A 24,532-nucleotide genomic window follows, 5' to 3' on the forward strand; every position below is an offset into this window, starting at 1 on the left:
TGATCCTTAATATAACGTGACAACATTCGTAGTGGTTCCTGTGATGGTTCTTGGAGCCCAAACTGTCACGCGTTATTACGAATTGACATGGAAACTGTCAAGTTTTGACATGACTTGTAACGCGGTGTCACGACGAATCAGTTTTCTGTCACGTGCGCACAATTAAACTCGGCTCCAAGTGTCGTTCCACAGTTCCTGCTGAAGCTCCTCAGGACGCTACTGCAGGTGTTCCACCTGCTGTTGTAACCGATAAGCGGGAGAACGAGTCTGAGCAAGAGGAGACTCACGTGCAGCCAGACATCTCTGCACCTCCTCCAGTCCGGCGGAGGAAGAAGCTTGCGCACAATTAAACCCAGCTGCACCGCATTTAGTTTGATTGCTGACACCAAGTCGGCTAAAAGTCTAATTTCAGTGCTGTTCAGCGCGCTCCTGCACGTGTTCCACCTGCTGCATGTGCATGATGTTTGGGAAAATGCACGAGACGAGAGCTGCATGAAGCCACACATCTGGCTCTGTCCTCCTCCTCTCTGTGCCACTCCATGGCACAGAGCCCAATTACGCATGCAGTCACAAAGTTCTTCTGAAAAACTGGAGTGATCTGAATTTGGTTGGATGAATATGGGTGTGTGTGTGTGGAGACAATTCACCTCGTTCACAACGTGACAGAACTTAACGATGCGCTGTTACGCGCAATAGTGTAACAACGCGGAACATTATTCTTGACTGTGCGCAATGGTTCCTGATAATTCTCCAGCAACACGTGCCATTAATCGTAACGTGTGGTAACAGGTTGCAGCAGTTCCTGAGGATGCCTGACGCCTCCGCCACGAATAATCACATTCGTGATCAGCGGCCAAGAATGTGTACTTCGTGGCATTTGTGACTTGTCGTTGTTATGTGTAAACGCAGCATAAGAATTCATCAAATACTTTATTCGTTCACAACTAATAATTTTCTTTCTGCCTTGCTCAGCTTGCTATTGGATGTTTGGTTATATAGTCATAACTCTTAACTGGCAGTGATGGTTCTTTGGACTTGACATTCGCAGTTATTAGATTGCAAATACAGTTTCAACAGTTTAAATAAATTCTCAACCTTTTATCTAATTACCCGTCAATGAAATTAAGGAAAAACACACACCTGGTCATAAATCTGGCTATACTTTCTACACTATTTATCAGCAATGCATGTAAATACCTTCAAATTTAGACATAAACCTTGCATGGGTGCTCATATTAACAGTTTGCCTTCAATTCCAATATAATATGGTCTAATGCTAAAATAGCATTCGTTTCAACATACTTATGCCCACTGCAAAAGTAAACTGCCCAAACAAAAAGTCATCGTTATTTCTAGGCCAAGAGCTCCAAGGGTGAGTTACTGAGTACATTTGTTGTATGCGCTGAATCCTTCAATTGTCACACGGGATGCCTTCAGCTATATGATCATCAATTCATCAAACTCAGTTCAAATACACACCACAAAGACTTCAAAACAGAACCCCATTTGTACTCATTTCCTCCTTAAAACCTCATCTAGACATATTTTATGCTGTTCAACATCGGTTAAGTCCAAAAATAGAGGCACACAACACACCGAACAGCAAGAGCAAATAACGATGTTACAAATAAGAATTGCAAGTCTTTCCTTTGGAAAATGGTTTGTAAATATTCAGAGTTACTCTGGTGTTATTGCACTTTAACATGATGATACAGTGTTCTCCTTTAATAATGTAAATCTTAAATTGCGTGCACTATGCGGAAAGGATCAAGATGCTGGATCTGCTGTATTTTAAGTTAATTTACAGAATTCCATTTAAAGACAACTTTTTAAAAATAACCTTAGCCATGTTAAAAATATATTGTGCATGACTGTCCTCCCTCTCCCCTGTCCCACTGTCCTGTGCTCAGATATGGGGCCTAAACATGTCTACGTCAACACAACATGACTATTGCTTTGAGCAAAGAGTGCTCTCCCACTTACACAACAAAAATGGAATATAAATCACTGAAAGAGCACAGATCACATTATTTTAAAATCAGTAGGTGATGTAATATTTATGTAATATTTATCATGACTGAATACCGCGGGATAAGAAAGCTCAATATAAATGACAGAGATGGGAGTGGCAACTCAACAGACAAACACCTGGTCATCACTCCTCTAAAACAACAACAAAAAAAAAATACTAGGGTTATATGTTTTTTCTTTTTTTTTCTCAGCCCTGTCTTAGTTTCTCTGCAGTCACTTTCTATCATGTGACTTTAGGGTATCTATCAGCTTCACTTTTTTATTTTAGTTTTTTTTGTATGCACTCTATACAGAGCAGGTGGTCTTAATACCTCTCATACAGGCACAAAACAAATGTGTCCCATACCACTGACTTTGTATTTGAGATATTTTTTTAAAACTGCCTACAGAGCTGCGATCTTCATAGTCCACGCTGTGCGGACCAAAGCAGGTGCTCCAAAAACACATAGTGAGTGAACAACAAAAATCACTGAGAAACTTTTGCAATAATTACTTTACCCCTCCTCTCCATATAAAACCTAATCTAAATCTAATATCAATAAATTATGCAATAAGGCATTTATGAATCACTCATACTACATGCACGACAAGAATTTTTTGGAGGCAGCAGCTAAGGAGGACATAATTTATGATTTTGCTCACTGACCATTCATCAATAACCAGACCCGGCTTTTAACTCTAAATTTTGTTGAATGAAGACTATATTATCCAAGTAGTAATCACATTATCAGTAGTTAACCACTTATACGTTTAAACATTTCAATAATTTTTGCATGTATTTGTTGAAAACATGGGGATCCACTGCCCATCTTTGCTCCTCAAAGACTCAGAACTTAGATGCTTTTGTACCAATTCATACATCATTTCTAGCCCTGAACTGCCCCCATCCCAGTGCTCTCTTTATTTATTTATTCTTTGAATATGTCACAGGCTTTAAATGCAGGAATGCATGTATATTAGCAAATGAAATGAAGTTGACCAGAAAAAACACAAAATAGTTTGGGTCCATACTATAAGCAATGAAATATAACTCAAATGAAATGTAAGGATGTGACCTCAGGATGCCCTGCCTGGTGCTCCAACAACTGGAGGCCCTGCCTGTGTTGGAAACCCCACGTGTTGTGGAATTGGATGCACTAAGATTAAAGACCCAAAATGGAGTGCTTTTTAATTTCAATTAAGGACTGTTTTTATTGATGCTCTGTTTTTTCTCTTTCTGTTTTCCGTTTCTTCTGTTTAAGAAATTCTTGTAAAATTTGCAAAAACCTTGTAACTGTTACAATAGCCTAAGCACTGGGTCACCCCTCTGAGTCTGTTCTACTTGATGTTTCTTCCTCAACATCATCAGAGGGAGTTTTTCCTCACCACTGTCACCTGTGTGCTTGCTCAGGGGGGTGGTAAGGTTCAACCTTACTCGTGTGACACGCCTTGAGGCAGCATTGTTTGTGATTTGGTGCTATATAAATAAAATAAATCATCTTTGTTGGTTTTTTTGTTGTTTTTTGTATTTTCAATATCTCACAATGTTTCCTGAAAAAAGTAAGTTTCTATCTCATATCATTAAAAAGTTATTTATAATTTAGTAAAGCTTGGTTTTAGCCATCGTATACGATGGCGTCGGCCCAAGAGGGTTAATGAGCTTTTAAGGTGGCATGCAAGGAAGTATTAAGTAGTTAAAACTACATTTTCTCTCCAGCATCTTAGTACGCCATTAGTATGCCATTAGTTTGCCATTTGGGTTAGAACTGTTTAAAGCCAGCAAAAATAATGTGGCTTAAGGCAGTTTCAAACATTTTTTAGGCATAATAACTTAAACAGTCAAAACCATCTCATCTGAAATACAAGACAGAAGCAGCAAAATATTCATACATATTATTAGTTGGCATAAGTCAAAACTAGTTTTTTTTCTTGTGACAAATGATTATGAAATTAGTTAAATAATTATTTGTAAAATAACCGATCAAGTCAATGTTTCAGCCTGAGCTGAATCACAATCCAAACACTACGCAATGTCCCGCTGGGATGGCACTGAGTTTGCAGCAGCACCACAAGCCAAAGGCAACCTCAGTTTGCTGCACAAGCACAAACACTCATTACTCCAGAGTGGACATTGTCAGATAGGGAGGAAAAGTCCTAAATGACACAAAACAGAAACACTGTGTGGCCAAAACCCAACACTGACTCACAGCAAATGTACACCATCTTCTGTCCTTTTTGGAAGATGGCTGACTTAAATTAGAAGTGTTCTGTAAGAAAGAGGACGCTGTATTTCCACAAACAGATCCTGTGACCTCTGCCGTCCTCAGAGCTGGGCCAAGAGGTCTGCGGTGGTGCGTGATCAAACGGACAGGCGTAGATGTGCTCTGGTGGGCAAGAATTCACCTAGTCATCTTAATAAAGGCTCATCAGTGTAACCAAGCGGAGCTATGGAGGCTAGTGTTGCTAACCCAGCGACCCCGTGTTATCTGTTGTGACAGAGGGGAGACTGCAGACCCACGCCTGACCTCAGCCAAGCAGGAGGGAGCTCAAGGGGTAATCTCTGCCCCATCTTGAGGCCTGGATCTTGGATGAGAGGGTGAGAGGTATGGGGGTGGGTCCACAGATGGGGCAGCAGGCGGTCTCTTTGAAATGAAAGCCTGGGCAGGACATGAAGCGGACATGGACAGGGAGGGGATGAATTCTGAGACAAGGCACTATTCTTCTGTTGAAAAACTTGGCACGGGAGGGGGACGCTTATCTGCATGTGTTTTATGTCTTCGATTACCGAGAGGCGAGCCACATGCGCTGACGAAGAGCTTTGCTGATGCCATTTCCTGCTGGTAGGGATCTGTGTGAGTCAGCTTGGTAGGAACGCAGCAGAAACAGCACCTGTTTACACACAAACACAATTTATAAACAGTTAAATACAATCGAAAGGCTGAATTCATATCTGTGAACAGGTCACTGCAAAGGCACAGTAACCGCCATAACTGTTGCTCCTGCAGTCCTTCTACATATACAACTGACATTTGTGTAACCTTTAAACAAGCAGTGGGTAGCCTAGGTGACCACCAGATCTAGGTTTTGGATGTGAAAGAAACTGACAAGCCTTCAAGGTACATGTATCTTCAACAACACAACAACACAGATTACACCAGTGCCTTCTCCTAATTCTCATCATGCAATGATAAAAAAGTTTCTCCTGTAACAAACACAAACATGTGGAGGTAGCAGAAAGGTATATACGTGGCATACTAAACAAGCAAAATAAACTACAGTATCTACTAAAGTAATGTGGTGCACCAAAGTTAACCAAATTTGAATCTAGTTAATTTGAGGATACCAGAATACAGCATTTATTGTCTTTGCACTATAATGTCAAACGGAAACAGGCAGACTCATTGATCTTCACAGGGTACATGTTTAGGCCTTTATCAAAGCCTCAGAAAAGTAACAGCTCCTTGGGCCTTTTCATATATTTATTGTTTCATGACATCAACTCAAACTTAAATTTTATATATACAGTTGAAACCGTAGCCACATACAACTTGGGCAAAAGATTTCAGCCTCAATTTTCTCCAACTGTAGGTATTCTATTTTAATCAAACAATGTTTGTTAAGTCAAGTCTGGGAGCATGTGCTTCACTACATCCATGGAACCACCATGGGTACTGGATGGCAACCACCCAGGAAGATGACCAGTCCACTATGCAAGTGATATCCCTCATCTTAGTCTATGTAACCACTACTTTGGCACAAAGTTATTCCAGCGGGACCCAAAAGAGGCCTAATACCAAAGACATCCAGTTGTTGCCTTAGGTCACTGGTTTGTAAGACAGGTAGCACCAAGATTTGGACCTATGTTGTACTGCAAAGACATAGACATTGTCAAACACCTCTGTCCAGGATTCTGCTGAAATTAAAAGCACAAAAAGCCATTCAAGGAACTGCAAGATTTGCCATTTCTAAATTGATCTGTTACAAGCTTTAGTGGCAGAAGCTGTGTCATTTCATACAGTCCACTATAATACGGGTGTTAGTTTTTACATGATAGACAAGCATCATATTGTACTATAAATAGGTGGATTTCCATTACAAATTCAGAGAGTAGCAAGAGGACACTGATGTGTTTGGCAAGCTAATTCCTGGTTGTTTTAGTGTGTTTTTCTTCGGTTGTTTCTCCTGTCCTGCTTTATAACATCAAGCCTGACTGCTGCTGAGACATCTGCTGGAGTTGTTAACTGGTGGCCAGTTTCTTTTAGACAAGTCAGAGGAGCTGAGTGGTCTAAACTGTTTGGCTTGTAGACGTGCACACATCAGATGTTGTCAATTTCATATGGGTTTTGTTGTAACTACATTATTATTATAGTATTTTTACTAGCAGGATGCATCTTGCCATCTTCATCTGCACTGTCCCAGTCTACTCAGCTATAAATGGGTACCAGCCTTGGCTGAAGAAGCAACCTATGGTGGACTGGTGTCCGAGCCAAACTTTTATCCAATTCATACTATGAAAGCCGGGAATACGCACTGGCACCAGTTGGCATCAGGGCCTATACAAAACCTACCTCTTTGGTATATATTCAAAGGGCGCAAACAGGAAAGAAATTAAACCAGATTTTATAAATGGATATTTTTATGGTTCCAAAAGTAATGGACTGGCCAAATGTTTCATGGACAGATGTATGTTGTTATTGTGGTTGTTTAATTTACATTCAGTTAAAAATGGATCAAAACTAATTCACAGTGTGTACGGACAATTATTTGGAGCCTGCAGTTTGTTCAGCCAATTACAACTTAAAACCAAATTGACCTTGCATTTCACTGGCTGAAGGCCAAGCCATATTGATCTCCTGAAATATACTGCTTAGACCTTAATTTTTGTTCCTTTTTTCATACTATACTCAACAAAAATATAAACGCAACACTTTTGGTTTTGCTCCCATTTTGTATGAGATGAACTCAAAGATCTAAAACTTTTTCCACATACACAATATCATCATTTCCCTCAAATATTGTTCACAAACCAGTCTAAATCTGTGATAGTGAGCACTTCTCCTTTGCTGAGATAATCCATCTCACTCACAGGTGTGCCATATCAAGATGCTGATTAGACACCATGATTAGTGCACAGGTGTGCCTTAGACTGCCCACAATAAAAGGCCACTCTGAAAGGTGCAGTTTTGTTTTATTGGGGGGGGATACCAGTCAGTAACTGGTGTGACCACCATTTGCCTCATGCAGTGCAACACATCTCCTTCGCATCATCCGTGAAGAGAACGCCTCTCCAACGTGCCAAACACAAGCGAATGTGAGCATTTGCCCACTCAAGTCGGTTACGACGATGAACTGGAGTCAGGTCGAGACCCCGATGAGGATGATGAGCATGCAGATGAGCTTCCCTGAGACGGTTTCTGACAGTTTGTGCAGAAATTCTTTGGTTATGCAAACCGATTGTTCCAGCAGCTGTCCGAGTGACTGGTCTCAGACGATCTTGGAGGTGAACATGCTGTATGTGGAGGTCCTGGGCTGGTGAGGTTACACGTGGTCTGCGGTTGTGAGGCTGGTTGGATGTACTGCCAAATTCTCTGAAACACCTTTGGAGACAGCTTATGGTAGAGAAATGAACATTCAATACACGAGCAATAGCTCTGGTTGACATTCCTTCTGTCAGCATGCCAATTGCACGCTCCCTCAAATCTTGCGACATCTGTGGCATTGTGCTGTGTGATAAAACTGCACCTTTCAGAGTGGCCTTTTATTGTGGGCAGTCTAAGGCACACCTGTGCAATAATCATGGTGTCTAATCAGCATCTTGATATGGCACAACTGTGAGGTGGGATGGATTATCTCAGCAAAGGAGAAGTGCTCACTATCACAGATTTAGACTGGTTTGTGAACAATATTTGAGAGAAATGGTGATATTGTGTATGTGGAAAAAGTTTTAGATCTTTGAGTTCATCTCATACAAAATGGGAGCAAAACCAAAAGTGTTGCGTTTATATTTTTGTTGAGTGTATTTCAATGTAGCTGCTGTGACAAGTGCCTCTGATGCAGTTTGTAGCAGGTGGACTGGTGGCTGGGAGTGTTCAGAGGCCAGGACAGAGGCTGGCTGGGGTGTGTATTCTTGGCCTTGGTAAGTATACTCTTTAAGCTGGGGCCATGGCCACAGACCAGTAGGAAGCCATTCATTACATTGCACAGGGAAAGCAACGTGGGGAAAAACCAGGCCAACCACGCAGCACCAAGCCTGGCCACCAAGTCCTGGCCTGCTCCTTCTCGACTCCCGCAGTCGCCACGCCCAGGCAACACCCACTGGCTCACACAAACAGCTTCCATACCCCTGAATCTTCCCTCTGTCTGTCACTCTCCAAGGACTCCACCAACAAGGAACCAGTGATGCACAAGGATCCAAAACCTGTTCTACACATTGCCACATTCCCAATTAACAACTGCCAATAATCATTATGGTCTTCACCAGAGCCAATGTAGTTTAAATTTAAAACCATGCTTGTAATCAGGTGTTAGTTTGATGCAGTTTGTGGTACAATGGTGCTGGACCAAATGCAAGACTGACTAAATCAGCAAAATCAGTTACAATATATAATGTATATTACAGTATGTCTTCTTAAACCTGGCATTAAACAACATTACGGTCTGCTCTGTGTCAGCCTGATCCCGTCAGATCTCAGAAGCTAAGCAGAGCAGGATCTGGTTAGTACTTGGATGGGAGACCTCTTTGGAACACCAGCGGCTATGTGTGTTTCTCCAGGTAAAACTGGAGTTGCGTCAGGAAGGGCATCCGGCGTAAAACTTGTGCCAATTACCAATGCGGATCTGGTTGTATCCGCTGTGGCTACCCAGAACAAAAAAAAAACTGGGAGCAGCCGAATGAACAACATGAAATGCAATGCACTGAAAAGTACAATGTAAATTCCAGCTGGCTGGTTGCTGTTCTTCAATTAATTATCCAAGCACACAATTCAAACCACATTATAAAATTACATGTAAGAGTGCCAGGGTTTGATACAAGGTTTGGGAATTTGGGGTCCCTGCAACTTTATGGGGTCAAGAAATTGGAGTCCTCCTGTCATTTATTGGAGCTCTCAATCAATATCAATGAATTTTGATGTTCAAATGTGATGTACAATTGACTACAACCCATTTACTCGTCTTGCATAATATCCACAGCTTCCTATTAATTTTTCCACTAATTTTTATAGTAAGCTGCTGCAATGTCTTGATATTTTATGATGTGTTGCAGCTTTTCTGAGAAGTTGCTAACCACTTTGTGATGGTTAGAGGTTGATTTTTGTGTTTTACAAGGAACAAATGAAAATTACAAAAACAGTTGCAGTTGTTAATTTATTTTTGTATAATGCATTAAAAATTAAAAGGGAGTTGTTCCCATAAGACATTTTACTGAAAACTACTTTCACTGTCTCTACACTGGTATCATTTTTTTTTTTTTTTTTTTTTACTCCCCAGTATCGGTTTTGGCCCTCAAAAAATCCATATCATTAAGGCTCAACTGTACATGCACGCAACTCGTGCCACCAGGCAAAGAAAGAATAGAAAACATTTGCTGCTGTGTGCCCAGGTTTAGTTGTGATTTATATCTTAACTGTCATGAAACAATCACAAAATAGGGTTTTGTCACAAATCTTTCGCCACTACGCATTTCACTTTCTCCGAGTGAAACATTTTCCCCGTAGCAAAGACAAAAAAAAAAAAAAAAAAAAGAAATGCAGCCAAACCCCTGTGATGAAGCCAAGCTCCAGCACCTGTACGGGTGGACTTTACATCCCATTCTTTTCGCAGCCCCAGGACGCTACCTGTATGTAAATTCTGAGTTGTTTGTGTATTTGTTGCATTTTTTGGATAAAGGGACAAAATTAAGTAGAACTCTTGCTTGATATTTCTTCCTATAAAAAGCCAGAGGAAGGTTTTTCTATGTGCTCGCTGAGGGGATCAACAATTAATCAACAATTAACCTACAGAATTAAAAAAAATTGACCAAAATTATTTAGTGTCTGAAATCTTCAAGCCAAAGTTTGTGGCCATCTGGCTCTAGCAGTTTTTACAATATGCAGCTAAATCATGCGGCTAATTTACAAACACAAATTATCTTATTAAAATGTCTTCCAGCATAGTTCAGTCACTCCACTCCATATATCTCTACTACACAGCTACAATCTCACCAGACCAGATTGGGAAGTCCCTGCATGGACACACAACTGGCTCAATCCAGTCTGGCATGGAGAAAACTGAAACATTTATAGAAAATGTTGCTTCCCTTTTACTCCTACCCATGACAGAGTATACTACTACATCCCGTGTGGGAAGAGGTGCTGGAATAAGACCAAGCCTAAATGAATAGGAGAGGATAAAACAGTAACATTCCATTCAAGATTTGCTTTGTTAATGAAATTTTAAAATTTCTGTCTAAATTTAAAGTCTAAAAAAATCCCTCTGGCTCAATTGAGATTAGTTTTGTTTTAATATCTTTATAAGGCACCACACACACTGTAGCTAATGCTCGCATGTACAGCAATTAGAGTCACTGAGAGAAGAGCCTTTATTTTTCATTGTGCATACATATACATAATGAAATACTCTCAGTATTTAAGTCACCCTAATTAATTATAGTTAGACACAATCCATTCACTGGGAGCAGTAGGCAGCCACAGGTCTGCACCTGGGGATCAACCTCAGCACTACAGACTCTTCCATAGTCAAGAGTAGGACTCTATATTGTTTCTCGAAACTCGATATGATATAATTCATTCAAAGTCTTATACTTGATACGTATCACAATATTGTCACATTTATATGTGCTTAATACTGCTTATATTGATTTTATTTAAATACATGCATAAACTGTGTATGGTTTTTGTGTGTTACCAAGCTCTTCAATATTTTAATTATACTGCTTCGTGTATTTTGCATTAATAGTTTCTTTTGCACATTTTCACCTTTTCTTTACTTTTACCCTACCTGAAATTGACATCATCGCACAAGTTCTTTTTTTTTTATAAGATTACTAATCCCAAGAGCCTTAATCATTTTTATGTTTATGATTTCACGCACCCTAACGGGCCTAACTGATGATTGTAAAGCTAGAACCCCAAAAAGGCCATTATGCCCTCGCTAAAATATTGCTTACAGAAACTGCTTCACGTCCCACTTTAGTTTTGCAGAAAGGTTAAAGTAAGTAAGCATATTTTTATATCGCTCATTAATTCCACTTAGTACAGAATTGTAATAAAACTTAGGCACAGAGTAACAATGATTAAACATTTTAGTTGTTAAAAAATATTGTTAATATTATGATTATTAGTAATAGTAGTAGTCGCAGTAGAAGGAATATGAAAAATGTCTATAGAATTTTACTCAAGTGTTTTTTGGGGGGGGGGAAGGGGAGTTGTTTCATCATTTTTCCCTGTGGATGGGCCCCTGGCTTGAAGAGGTAGCAGGAGCAATGAAGAACTTGTGTATTTATATAGGAAGCAAATCTGACTGGCAGGGAAGAACGTTTTATTAATGCTTTTGTCTCATGCCAGCCTTACAAACAGATTTATCTTCTGTTTTAGCCGCACTAACACCACCACAGGATGTGCACAGGTTTTGATTACACCATAATCTGCTAGAGACCCCTAGTCAAGGGCAATAAGAAGAGCATAACAATTTGTTACTTTGATTGTATGATGAGAGGAATCCCATGCAGACATGGAATAACATGCAAATTCCACACAGAATTGAACTTTGGAGCCTATTACTCCTCTGAAGTCAACTCATTTCATTCTTTCAATTTCTATACCTGCTTACTCCAATCAAGCTCGTATGACAAACAATTTAAGTGTGACCTGACTTGGGTTTAAATGCAAGATGAGAGTAAAGGAACCCTGACACGAGCATGACTTTGATTCACACACTTGAACGGCCTGTGTCATGCAGGAGAGTAAACTCTTCTTTAACTGGTGCAGACTGAATGTGAGAGGGGCGCCGGCCATGCAAAGAGAATTTTAAAATGTTCAAAAAATCCTTCACGCATAAATGTTGTGCTATGTGGCACGATCTAATCGCCAACACGATGTGCAGGTCGTCAAGTCGAGTAAAGAAGTGAACAGAGTGAGTGATGACATCAGCGGATCGCATCAGAGCACAGCTCGTCTGAAGGATTATAACAAGATGTTAAAGCTATCAAAAACACACTAACAGCTGCACACAAGAAGGAAAGAACACACAACTGTTTTACCAAGCCATGACAGTGTAAACATGCCAATTACCTTTTTAGACGGCTCAAAATGCTTTCTGCAGCTCATTAAGGGTATGTGTGCACGCTTGCGTGAACAGCTGAGGCTGAAGCGGTCAACGGCAAATATGCTGAGAAAATGATTAATCCGACACAAAATAATTATTTTATATACACAGCATCCAGTGCAGAGCACGTGACAGGTGGTGGAACAAAGCACAGCATCCAGCTGGGAACACTGCGGGTGGGATCATTATGACAGGCGTGCAAATGCGTGAATCAACAGCCATGTTCGTGTCAGGGGGCCTTATCTGAACTCTGTTACACCATTTCCATCTCTCTCATTTATTTCAAACAAAAAGGCAGTTTAATGTTGTGTTTCTCATTTCCACTGTAATGAAAATCCGTGGTGGTGAAACGCAGTGGTGGGCACAGATAACCAAAAAATTAACTTCGATAATAGATAGTCAGATAACTGAAAAGTTATCTTTGATAAAGATAAACCGATAAACCACCCAAAAATGTATCGGAAGTTATAGATAATCGATAACCGATAAATTCCAGTACTGTCTCTGGTACATTTGCAATTACTAAGAAGCTGAAATTGACTTTTAACAGGATCGCTTTTGAAAGCATCAAAAGCGACAAAAGACCCAAAGAATGAGCCAGTATTTCCATGTTTGACCATGCTGCCTCCTGTAGGAAGCTGCACAGAAGAATCCTGAGAGCACCCACAAAATCAGCTCTTTACTAATCATAATGCTCCGGTCAGGTGGAGGTCTTGAAACATAAAGTCATACTAACTCATGGTTTTGTGAAAATACTGATAGAATAACTCCATTAATGTCAATTCTGTCATTTGTACAAAGTTAAAATATAACATATATCTTTTAATGTTGAATAATGCATTAATTCTTAGGTTTTGTAACAAACACAGACCGCAAAGCATTCTGGGTAAACGTGCCTCTGCTAAACACTGATTGGTTCAGTCATTCATTATGTAAACCAACACGTTAATGTGACGTGTGCCGTGTGTTGGTTTAAAGATAAATGTGCTTTTGTAAAATATTCCATTTTTATTTGTAAAAACAGGCATTTTTACGGAGCCCTGGAAGTTTCATCGCAAAATGTTTTGCATGTGGAGAGAATGTGCGCACGTTTTATTAGTGCTGTGCGCACATTTGATGATGATGTAAAACGTGCACTTAATATTAGTAAGTAAGTAAGTAAATTTATTTATATAGTGCCTTTCACAGACATAAGTCACAAAGCACTTCACAGGTTAAAATGCAATAATAAATAAATGAGATAAAACAAAGGACAAGGTTAACAATTGGTCAGTTCTGAAAAGCCTTATCTTGACACATAAATGTTGGCTTTACACTGTGCGTGTTTTGGCCATTTTTCAGATGATTTTTCATTCGTGCGAGAATTTTTTGGACCAAGTTTCAGGTTAATCGCGCGTCCTGCATCGTGTAGTGGAGTAACAAGCTTTAACATCTCACGACCACCTCCTGCTGCTGAAGAGCTACAAGCATCCAACTGCAGAGCTGTCTTGTAATGTTTTCTTGTTGTTGTTGTTTTGATTTTAAACATATTTTGTAAAAAAAAAAAAAGCCATTTGCAAAGCCAAAAAGTTGATTTTACCACCATCTGATATAACCGGGTCAAAATAAAAAGAACACTGCCATCTACTGGTACCCAGACACTTAGTACTTGAGGCGAATACTGCCATGAACACTACTGGCCAGTAGATGGCAGTAGCGGCCTTGAAAACTTGCCAAACAAAATTCCAGATAATTCTTGTCTGCTACATTTAAGATGCGTGGAATTTAACAAACGCAAATACAATAACTGATATTTTCAGTTTATAAAACTTCAGACATGACAAACTTTAAATAACTTGTCCAAAATGAGTAGGTTAAAATTTGAACCATAAGTTAAAAATGTATGCCTCTAGATGACTTGGGTGATATTGCGATTATATCAGTATGGTGTTAAAGGAAATTATTTATTTTTTTTGGGTCACCAGTTCTCCTTTGCCTACAAAGGATAGAGGGGTTTCTTCTGAAAACAGCTCTCTTCTGTTTGCAGAGGGTAGAACAATATACCTATTAGGAAACTTTTAACAGGTAGGTCTCAACTGCTTTTAAGTTTTAAAAATGTTTTTCACTGTTCAGCTTGGTTTACTACGTTATCGGTCTAAACGTTTTCGTACGGCAATTCATCGGAAGATAATTAGTCCGATGATGGTTTTTAAAGTTATCTAAAAAGATAATCTGATAATGAAAACATTATCTTCGATAATTATCTGTTATCGGATTATCGGTAGTGTGCCCACCACTGGTGAAACGTGACTGTTTGGTTAATAAATTGCACCGGACTACAAGTTGCAGGACCACTCAAAATAGTAGAAAAATAAATAAATAAAACGCAACTTATACTCTGGAAAATACAATAAACTCACACTATTTTCAACGGAAGGAAATCAGTACAAAACAACAATAAAAACTTACAATCCAGATCTCTATTTTAGAGCAGTTAAATCCTATATAGGGCAACTGATCATTTAAATAAATTAATAAAAATGTGCAGATGTGCTGACACACAGAGTAAAGACAAACAGTAGCTGTCATTTCTGTATTGCAATTAAATGTGTACTTGCCATACCAAAACAGAAAAATTACATTTGTAAAATACATTAAACGTCAAATAACACTTCTTTTTAAATCATGCTTCAATACTCTAATAAACCCTGACCTTAGTTCACACTTTTTCAGGGACCCTCTTCTGTACTTACACATCAACACAACCATTATAAATACAATTCTCTATTCACAGGACTTTAAGAAGACAACTTTATGCCACTGAACCGTAATAAACATGACTCTAGAGCAGCAAAGCCTTTGTACATGAATCGTGTACAAAAGCAAACTAAGAAAAAAAAACATTAAAATGACTGCATGCCTTGTTTTCTAGTGAAATGAGGCACTTCAATGTCTGTGTGTGAATGTGTGTTGCAATGAGCCTTACTCCTCTTTTGGGCCTGGTAAAAATAGTGGTGGTGGATGCAAAGTCCCGGCAGACTCTGTTATCAGCCTGCCCTGTCGTCCCTCCCACTGCCGCAACCACAGACTGACCACATGCTGCACTAGGCATGCACGGGCACACACATATAAGTGCAAATAATTGCATGCCAATTCATGGCTCTGTTCAGCAAAAGTCTCACACAAAGAAACATGTAAATCGGCATTCACATAAAACCAGATGAAGGTTAAGCAAATTGTGGACTTGCCCAATTAGGCCAAATGAGATTGCAGTAAAGACAGGCTAAAAATAAAAATAAAAACATGCTCTCTCAAAGTGTATGGAGCTGTACTCTTTAGCAAACATCACTGTTAAATGTTAGCAGCACAAATTTACTATCTCCCAGGAAGTGGTTTGTTATTCCGTTTATATCCAGTGACGGCTTTGGATATTTTTGCAACATTCTGTACATTGTTGTTACCAGGACTGCTAGAAAGCCACATCAGCTGTGAGATTAAAAAAACAAAAAAAACAAAACAGCACTGAGATGCAGGGGTGTGTCTTTTCATGGATCGTACCTTTGCCAAACATTTTAGTAAAATAAAAAAAAATATTGGAAATTATCTGCCATAACAAAGACTCCTCTTTGGTTCAGCCAAAGAAAAGAAGGAACTTTTTAATTACTTTTAACTGGGTCCCAGGTTGCACATGGGCACTGGTCTAACAACCAGACTTGGTCAAGGAGACATTGGACAAGAGCAGTGGATTGTACGGTTTTGTGCCACAAGGAAGATAGATACCTTTGTCTTCCATTTCTTCCCCCAGCCTTCAATTAAACACAGATCACAAAACCGGTTTTGTTTCCGGTGAGCAGTCGACAGATGGGGCTTGAGCTCTGGGCTCATTCAAAACTTTTGATACTATGAAAGTAACAAATTTGCAAATGCTAATAACAGAATTAGAAAAACTAAAAACAACTGCAGAGCTGCCTGTGGATACCTGCAGCTTTATAAAGTATATCAGGAAAAATAATTTATTATCACAGTCTCACTTTTAGTTACACTTGTTTTGCCAATAACAAGGTGGTTGTGTGCAGCTCTGATTCTGGTGCTTTAAGCTGCGCAGACGAGGCAAACTATGATCCATTGTGTGCCTCCTATTGGCATGGACTGGCACTGAACAACAAATGTAAAGAAGAACATGAACGGCTTCTTAATCCTGTTCACAGAAGAACCCTGCTACCAATATTTTGAATTCTTTCTCAACCAACACATGATTAGTCAAGATCTATTTTGTTTCTCAAAATTCAAGACCACATGATACAATAAATTGGATGTCCTATACTCGATATGTATCATGAAACTGATTGTAGTGATACATTGTTGTAAATTGTAGTGTGGTGTTGGTGTGTAACCCAGCTTTTTAATACTTCAGTTATACTGCTTATGCTGCGTCTACACATAGGCAGGACATGTTACAAATGTCATTTTTCTGTCATTTTGGCACATTCTTAACGTGACTTAACGCATCTGAATAGGTTTCTTAACAGTGCGCGTCGGTGCGTGATATTCGTGGCACTTGTGGTGTACATGTGTTTTGCGTCCCCAACATATATGGCTTGCCGGGGAGGCACTTGCATAAAATGCTGATATGTATGTACAGACATGATCATACGGGGGCTGGACAGCCAACTCTGAGCGCACACAACATGCGGAGCTGCCTGTCAGCTGATTGCAGCACAATGACAGCTGGAAATGACGGCTCAGTGCACATGAAGTGTCACATTTAAAACACAGAGACCACAGCCAGGACAGTTATATAAATAATTACAACAATACCTACATACGCAATTACATAGCAAATAACTAAAATGAATGGCCACGTAACACAGAAACAGAGTGACACGTTGGTGTGTGCGCTGGACAGACAGGGCTGTGGCCGCCGACAGCAGCAGCTGTTGAGATCTCTGGTTTTGGACTGGGGGACACGTACCATGTTTTGACGGACATGAACTTACAACTGTTCACTGTGACGCACATGTGTTTGCTTGCTGTCCTCACGTGGACATATATAAAAACATATATCGCTGTTGCGATGGGCTGCAGCAAGCGAGCACACAACGTACACATTGACAGGCTTTCCCAGGTGAAACAGACTGTCAGATCATAACACGCAGCGGGCGATCTGAATGTCACGTCACCTAAGTGAGCGCTGTTCCACATGACGCGGAGTCTGTCCTGCGGCGCGTCGTCCATGTTTCCATCTGTGTGAGGCCTTGGCCTGCACAGTCTTGTGGATTTACGGTTCTGGTTGTACATTTATGTCATGGTAATTTTGGGCTTTAATGATGTCCTTGAACTGTTCTTTTGCCAGGGTGGAATGATTGTACAGCATACATCATTAAGGACTTTACAAAAAAACAAGAACTGGGTGTGAAAGTTTTAATTTGTTTTGGATTTTCACTCATTCCCACAGGGTCAAAATTACAGATACAGGCTCAAATATACAAACACCCCCACTATTATTTGGTTAGCTGTCTCTGTGTGGTCTGTTAACTCTTTTTTTTTTAACATTCATTAGCACACAACTGAAAGTCTATTGTGTTTCTTCAGCTCAAGGATGTTAACATGAACATACAGTTGTATGTAAAAGTTTGAGCACCCCTGATGATTTCCATGATTTTTCTTTATAAATCACTGGTTGTTTGGATCAGCAATTTCAGTTAAATTCTTCAAACTACAACCCCCGGCAATAATTATGGAATCACCAGCCTCGGAGGATGTTCATTCAGTTATTTAATTTTGTAGAAAAAAAGCAGATCACAGACATGACACAAAACTAAAGTCATTTCAAATGGCAACTTTCTGGCTTTAAGAAACACTATAAGAAATCAGGAAAAAAAATTGTGGCAGTCAGTAAAGGTTACTTTTTTAGACCAAGCAGAGGGAAAAAAAATATGGACTCACTCAATTCTGAGGAATAAATTATGGAATCACCCTGTAAATTTTCATTCCCAAAACTAACACCTGCATCAAATCAGATCTGCTCATTAGTCTGCATCTAAAAAGGAGTGATCACACCTTGGAGAGCTGTTGCACCAAGTGGACTGACATGAATCATGGCTCCAACATGAGAGATGTCAATTGAAACAAAGGAGAGGATTATCAAACTCTTAAAAGAGGGTAAATCATCACGCAATGTTGCAAAAGATGTTGGTTGTTCACAGTCAGCTGTGTCTAAACTCTGGACCAAATACAAACAACATGGGAAGGCTGTTAAAGGCAAACATACTGGTAGACCAAGGAAGACATCAAAGCGTCAAGACAGAAAACTTAAAGCAATATGTCTCAAAAATCGAAAATGCACAACAAAAACAAATGAGGAACGAATGGGAGGAAACTGGAGTCAACATCTGTGACCGAACTGTAAGAAACCGCCTAAAGGAAATGGGATTTACATACAGAAAAGTTAAACGAAAGCCATCACTAATACCTAAACAGAAAAAAACAAGGTTACAATGGGCTAAGGAAAAGCAATCATGGACTGTGGATGACTGGATGAAATTCATATTCAGTGATGAATCTCGAATCTGCATTGGGCAAGGTGATGATGCTGTAACTTTTGTTTGATGCCGTTCCAATGAGATTTATAAAGATGACTGCCTGAAGAGAACATGTAAATTTCCACAGTCATTGATGATATGGGGCTGCATGTCAGGTAAAGGCACTGGGGAGATGGCTGTCATTACATCATCAATAAATGCACAAGTTTACGTTGATATTTTGGACACTTTTCTTATCCCATCAATTGAAAGGATGTTTGGGGATGATGAAATCATTTTTCAAGATGATAATGCATCTTGCCAAAGAGCAAAAACTGTGAAAACATTCCTTGCAAAAAGACACATAGGGTCAATGTCATGGCCTGCAAATAGTCCGGATCTTAATCCAATTGAAAATCTTTGGTGGAAGTTGAAGAAAATGGTCCATGACAAGGCTCCAACCTGCAAAGCTGATCTGGCAACAGCAATCAGAGAAAGTTGGAGCCAGATTGATGAAGAGTACTGTTTGTCACTCATTAAGTCCATGCCTCAGAGACTGCAAGCTGTTATAAAAGCAAGAGGTGGTGCAACAAAATACTAGTGATGTGTTGGAGCGTTCTTTTGTTTTTCATGATTCCATGATTGAGTGAGTCCATATTTTTTTCCCTCTGCTTGGTCTAAAAAAGTAACCGTTACTGACTGCCACAATTTTTTTTTCCTGATTTCTTATAGTGTTTCTTAAAGCCAGAAAGTTGCCATTTGAAATGACTTTAGTTTTGTGTCATGTCTGATCTGCTTTTTTTCTACAAAATTAAACAACTGAATGAACATCCTCCGAGGCCGGTGATTCCATAATTTTTGCCAGGGGTTGTATATTTGGATTAACCATGGAATTGATCATCTGGTCTCTGAATGCTATTGACACCCTTTTTTCAACAAGGAAATCAGGGCTGGGGGACCCTGCATGCCCAGATGGAACCTATCCTGCAGGCTATGTTCTCGACGCCTGGGAGAAGTGGCACGTTGCGTGCTTGGTACCACTCTCTGTGAAGGACATCAGAGACTTATTTATATCTGGTTTTATTGTGGGAGGGCTGGTGCTTATTGGTTTATGTGCTGCCCTGACTTATCGGAGAATTGGCAAGACGGCTGCTTCCAGAACCACGACCCATTTCAATTTCAATTTATTTTCATTTATATAGCGCCAAATCACAACAGAGTTGCCTCAAGGCGCTTCACACAAGTAAGGTTTAACCTTACTAACCCCAAGAGCAACAGTGGTAAGGAAAAACTCCCTATGAGGAAGAAACCTCAAGCAGACCAGACTCAAAGGGGTGACCCTCTGCTTGGGTCATGCTACAAACATAAATTACAGAACAATTCACAAAACTAATATACAGGAAATGCTGTTGGTGCACAGGACAGGAGGGTCGCCAGCACAAATACAACTCCCATCTCTGGATGGAGCTGCACCTTAAACAGAGAGAAAAAACAGAATCAGGCATCAGAAAAACAAGACATACTGTATAATTTGCCAGCTTTAATCAACAAGAAAAACATAACAAATACTAAGGTGATCGCCGGCCACTAGCCCTAAGCTTCACTAAAAGACCCAGAATTTAGGTAAAGTTGAGGCCATGGCCCACTCTGCTTCCTAATAAAATGAATTAAAAGAGTAAAAAGTGTAAAACAAAACTATACCAGTGTGCTAGCCATATGAAAGGCAAAATAAGTGCGTCTTAAGTCTAGACTTGAAAGTCTCCACATAATCTGACTGTTTAATTGACGCAGGGAGATCATTCTACAGAACAGGGGCACGATAAGAGAAAGCTCCGTGACCTTCAGAATTCTTATTCACCCTAGGGACACAAAGTAGCCCTGCACCATGAGAATGCAAAGCCTGGGCCGGTACGTAAGGTTTAATTAGGTCAGCTAGGTAGGGAGGTGCACAGGACAGGAGGGTCGCCAGCACAAATACAAACCCATCACCTGTCTGTCATGATTAATGAGTTGGGCAAGGTGATACAGTCTCAGACTGCATTAACCCTTGAACTGAGACGTAAGTTGGATAACATCTCGGAGTAAATGTACACCATGCAAAGGAAGATGTCGGAGACCAGGGAATACTCATAAATTGGATTTGGTTGGTCACAGGAGCTGCAATTGTGTTTCTCTACTGAACCCTAAACATGGAATTTCTACAGCCTTGGTGAACCATTCGGCTGTCCTTCTTATGTTTCTGCCCTCCTCTACAGTCTGATCTTGTCAAGGCAACTCCAGCCATTATGCACACACTGAAAGAAACTGATACAAACTCATCTGACTGATACAAACTCATCTCACCTGCACACATGAAGCACACCACACACACCACAGATTTTCAATAATATTCAGGTCTGGGGACTGAGATGGCCATTCCAGAATGTTGTACTTGTTTCTCTCTAACTAGTGCTGTGCCTGTGATCTTGCATTTCCTCACTATGTCCCTCACAGTGGAAACCAACAGCTGATATTTCTGAGATAGCTTCTTGTATCCTTTCCCTAAACCATGATGTTGAACAATCTTTGTTTTCAGGTCATTTCAGAGTTGTTTAGAGGCTCCCATGTTGCCACTCGTTAGAAGAGATGTAAAGAGGAGAAACATTTGTAAATGGCCACCTTAAATACCCTTTCTCCTGATTGGATTTACCTGTGTAAGGAGGTCAAGGGTCAATGAGCTTACCAAACCAATTTTGTGTTCCAATAATTAGTGCTAAGTGTATTCAAATCGATAAAATGACAAGGGTGCCAAAATTTATGCACCTGCCTAATTTTGTCTAAATAATTATTGCACACTTTCTGTAAATACTAGAAACTTCATTTCACTTCTCAAATATCAGTGTGTTTGTCTGCTATATGATATATTTAACTGAAATTTCTGATCCAGACGACCAATGATTTATAAAGGAAAATCATGAAAATTACCGGGCGTGCCCAAAAGTTTGCATCCAACTGTAAGTCGTGTAGCAGTGCCATTTCAACCTGGCATGCTGAGTATCCCAGTGTGTCAGGGCGAGTTGTTGTACTCCAACCCAGTTGGATGAAAATCCTAAATTGTCTCCATACACACCCAATTTTGACAAGCTTCGGAAGAGATTGTGAAAACTATTCAAACAATAACATACAAAATTATACTGGTTTTGAAGAAAATCCTTGTTATGACTTAAATGGTAAAAGAAAGCTACAGTGTAACATCCTTAATATAAAAACAGAGGTTAATGTTCATGATAATTGTTTAAAAGCCAATTAAACTGAGTTAATTAAAGCAACCATCAATTTGCGAAGTACATCAGTCCATCCAAAACTCCCACATAAAATTTATAGCAGCGCTGTCACCTCTGAACAATAGCAGGAACTTATCAACTGCAGAGCAAAACTATGAATGCCGCTAAACTGTGTGTAAATTTCTTTTTATGTCACTTGTCTCAAGCCATGGCAAAGAGGACTGGTAGTGCTAACAATTAAGCACCAAATGAGCAGTATAGTGTTTTAGACAAACTAATGCACCCAGAGTTTTTTGTGAGACAAACTGCTGCATTTAGTCAGGAACAGTGTGGACTCAAATTACAGTGGATCAAAAGTATTCACTGTGCTTCACTTTTCCATTTTTTATGTTACAGCCTTATTCCAAAATAGCGTAAATTAATTTTTTTCCTGAAAATTCTCCTCACAATACCCCATAATGACCATGTGAACAAAAGTTTTATTTATTTTTGCAAATTTATTTAAAAAATAAAACAAAAAAACAAAACAACTAAGAAATCACATGTACATAAGTATTCACAGCCATTGCCATGAAGCTCAAAATTAATCTCAGGTACATCCTGTTTCCACTGATCATCCTGGAGATGTTTCTGCCACTTAACTGGAGTCCACCTGGGGTAAATTCAGTTGGTTGGACATGATTTGGAAAGGCACACACCTGTCTACATATAAGGTCCCAGAATTGACAGTGCATGTCAGAGCACAAACCAAGCAAGAATTCAAAATTGTCTGTAGACCTCTCAGATAGGACTGTCTCAAGGCATAAATCCGGTGAAGGGTACAGAACAATTTCTGTCCCAATCAGCACAGTGACCTCCATCATCGGCAAATGGAAGAAGTTTGGATCCACCAGGACTCTTCCAAGAGCTGGCTTATTGTTTAAACTGAGTGATCGGGGGAGGTCAGGGAGGGACATGGCAGCCCACCTGGAGTATGCCAAAAGGTATCTGATGGACTCTCAGATCACAAACAAAATACTCTGATCTGAAAAGACACCGAGACAGAGATTCTTTGGCTTGAATGCCAGGCATCATGTTGGAAGAAATCACACAGCAAAATCACCAGTGTAAAATTAACAATGACAGTGTTAAATTAATAACACCGACCCAGTGTGGACCAAAGTAGACAATGTCACTGTTAATTTAACATGGGTGATTTTGCTGTGCAGGCACCATCCCATTGGTGAAGCATGGTGGTGGGGATGTTTTTCAGTGGTAGTAACTGGGAGACTAGTCAGGATTGAGGGGAAAAATGACAGCAGCAATGTACAGACATCCTGGATGAAAATCTGCTCCAGAGCGCTCTTGACCTCAGACTGGGGCGACAGTTCATCTTTTAGCAGAAGAACCTAAGCACACAACCAAGACACCAAAGGAGTGTGAATGTCCTTGAGTGGCCCAGCCAGAGCCCAGACCTGAATCCAACTGAACATCTCTGGAGAGAACTGAAAATGCACTGACCATTCCCATCCAACCTGATGGAGCTGGAGATGTGCTGCAGAGAGGAATGTCCAAAACTGCCCAAAGATAGGCGCTCCAAGCTTGTGGCATCATATTCAAGAAGACTTGAGGCTGTAACTGCTGCCAAAGGTGCATCAACAAAGTATTGAGCAAAGAGTGTGAATACTTCTGTACATCTGATTTCTCGTTTTGTATATCTATCTAGATAGATAGATAGATTTGCAAAAAAAAAAAAAAACTTTTTTCATGGTATTATGGGGTGTCCGTAGAATTTTGAGCAACAAAATAAATTTACTCCATTTTGGAATAAGGCTGTAACATAACAAAATGTGTAGTGAAGTGCTGTGAATTCTTTCCGGATGCACTGTACACTATGATGTGTATGTGTGAAACTGCACAGATGAATGATCACATGTTTCATGTATGACAACACTAAGTGAGAAAAATGTCTCACTAAATAAAAACTAAATCTAAACAACTTTTTTGGATGGGGGAGCAGCAGTCAATAGAAAAAGTGACAAATTAAAAGAAAACCAACATAAGCGTCTTAGTAAGGTGCTGAGAACAAAAGTCATACCAGAACCACTTCAATGTGTCTTGACACTGTTTCTACAAGTCTCTGAACTCTACTGGGGGTAAGGAACACCATTCCTTTAAAGGATATCAACTCATTTGGTGTTCTGATAATGGAGTTTATATAACGGCTGAGTGGATCCCTGTCATTTGATTGGTGCTGTGTATGTCACATGACATGGATTATTCGTCCCATTTGTGTTGCATTGTATTTAGAGTGCAGTTTGGTTCCACTTAGAGTGCAAATTTGGTTCAATACGTTTGGTACCACTGCACTCTGCACACGTGCGCACGCACACACACACACAGACATGCGCGTGTGCACGCACACACACAAAACAAATCCGCTGCGCTGTGTGGAGG

The 24,532-nt window shown here is 39.9% G+C and overlaps 1 protein-coding gene across 1 annotated transcript in view; it reads right to left on the bottom strand.

The window, feature by feature from the left end:
• Window positions 1-24,532, bottom strand: part of thada (THADA armadillo repeat containing) — a 281,569-nt gene that overhangs the window by 79,754 nt on the left and 177,283 nt on the right. Inside the window, 1 exon segment of the mRNA XM_034184530.1 lies at window positions 4,796-4,899. Within this exon segment, the coding sequence (XP_034040421.1) occupies window positions 4,796-4,899 (104 nt within the window).

Source organism: Thalassophryne amazonica, chromosome 13 (genome assembly GCF_902500255.1).
Source record: "Thalassophryne amazonica chromosome 13, fThaAma1.1, whole genome shotgun sequence".
NCBI classification, from domain to species: domain Eukaryota; kingdom Metazoa; phylum Chordata; class Actinopteri; order Batrachoidiformes; family Batrachoididae; genus Thalassophryne; species Thalassophryne amazonica.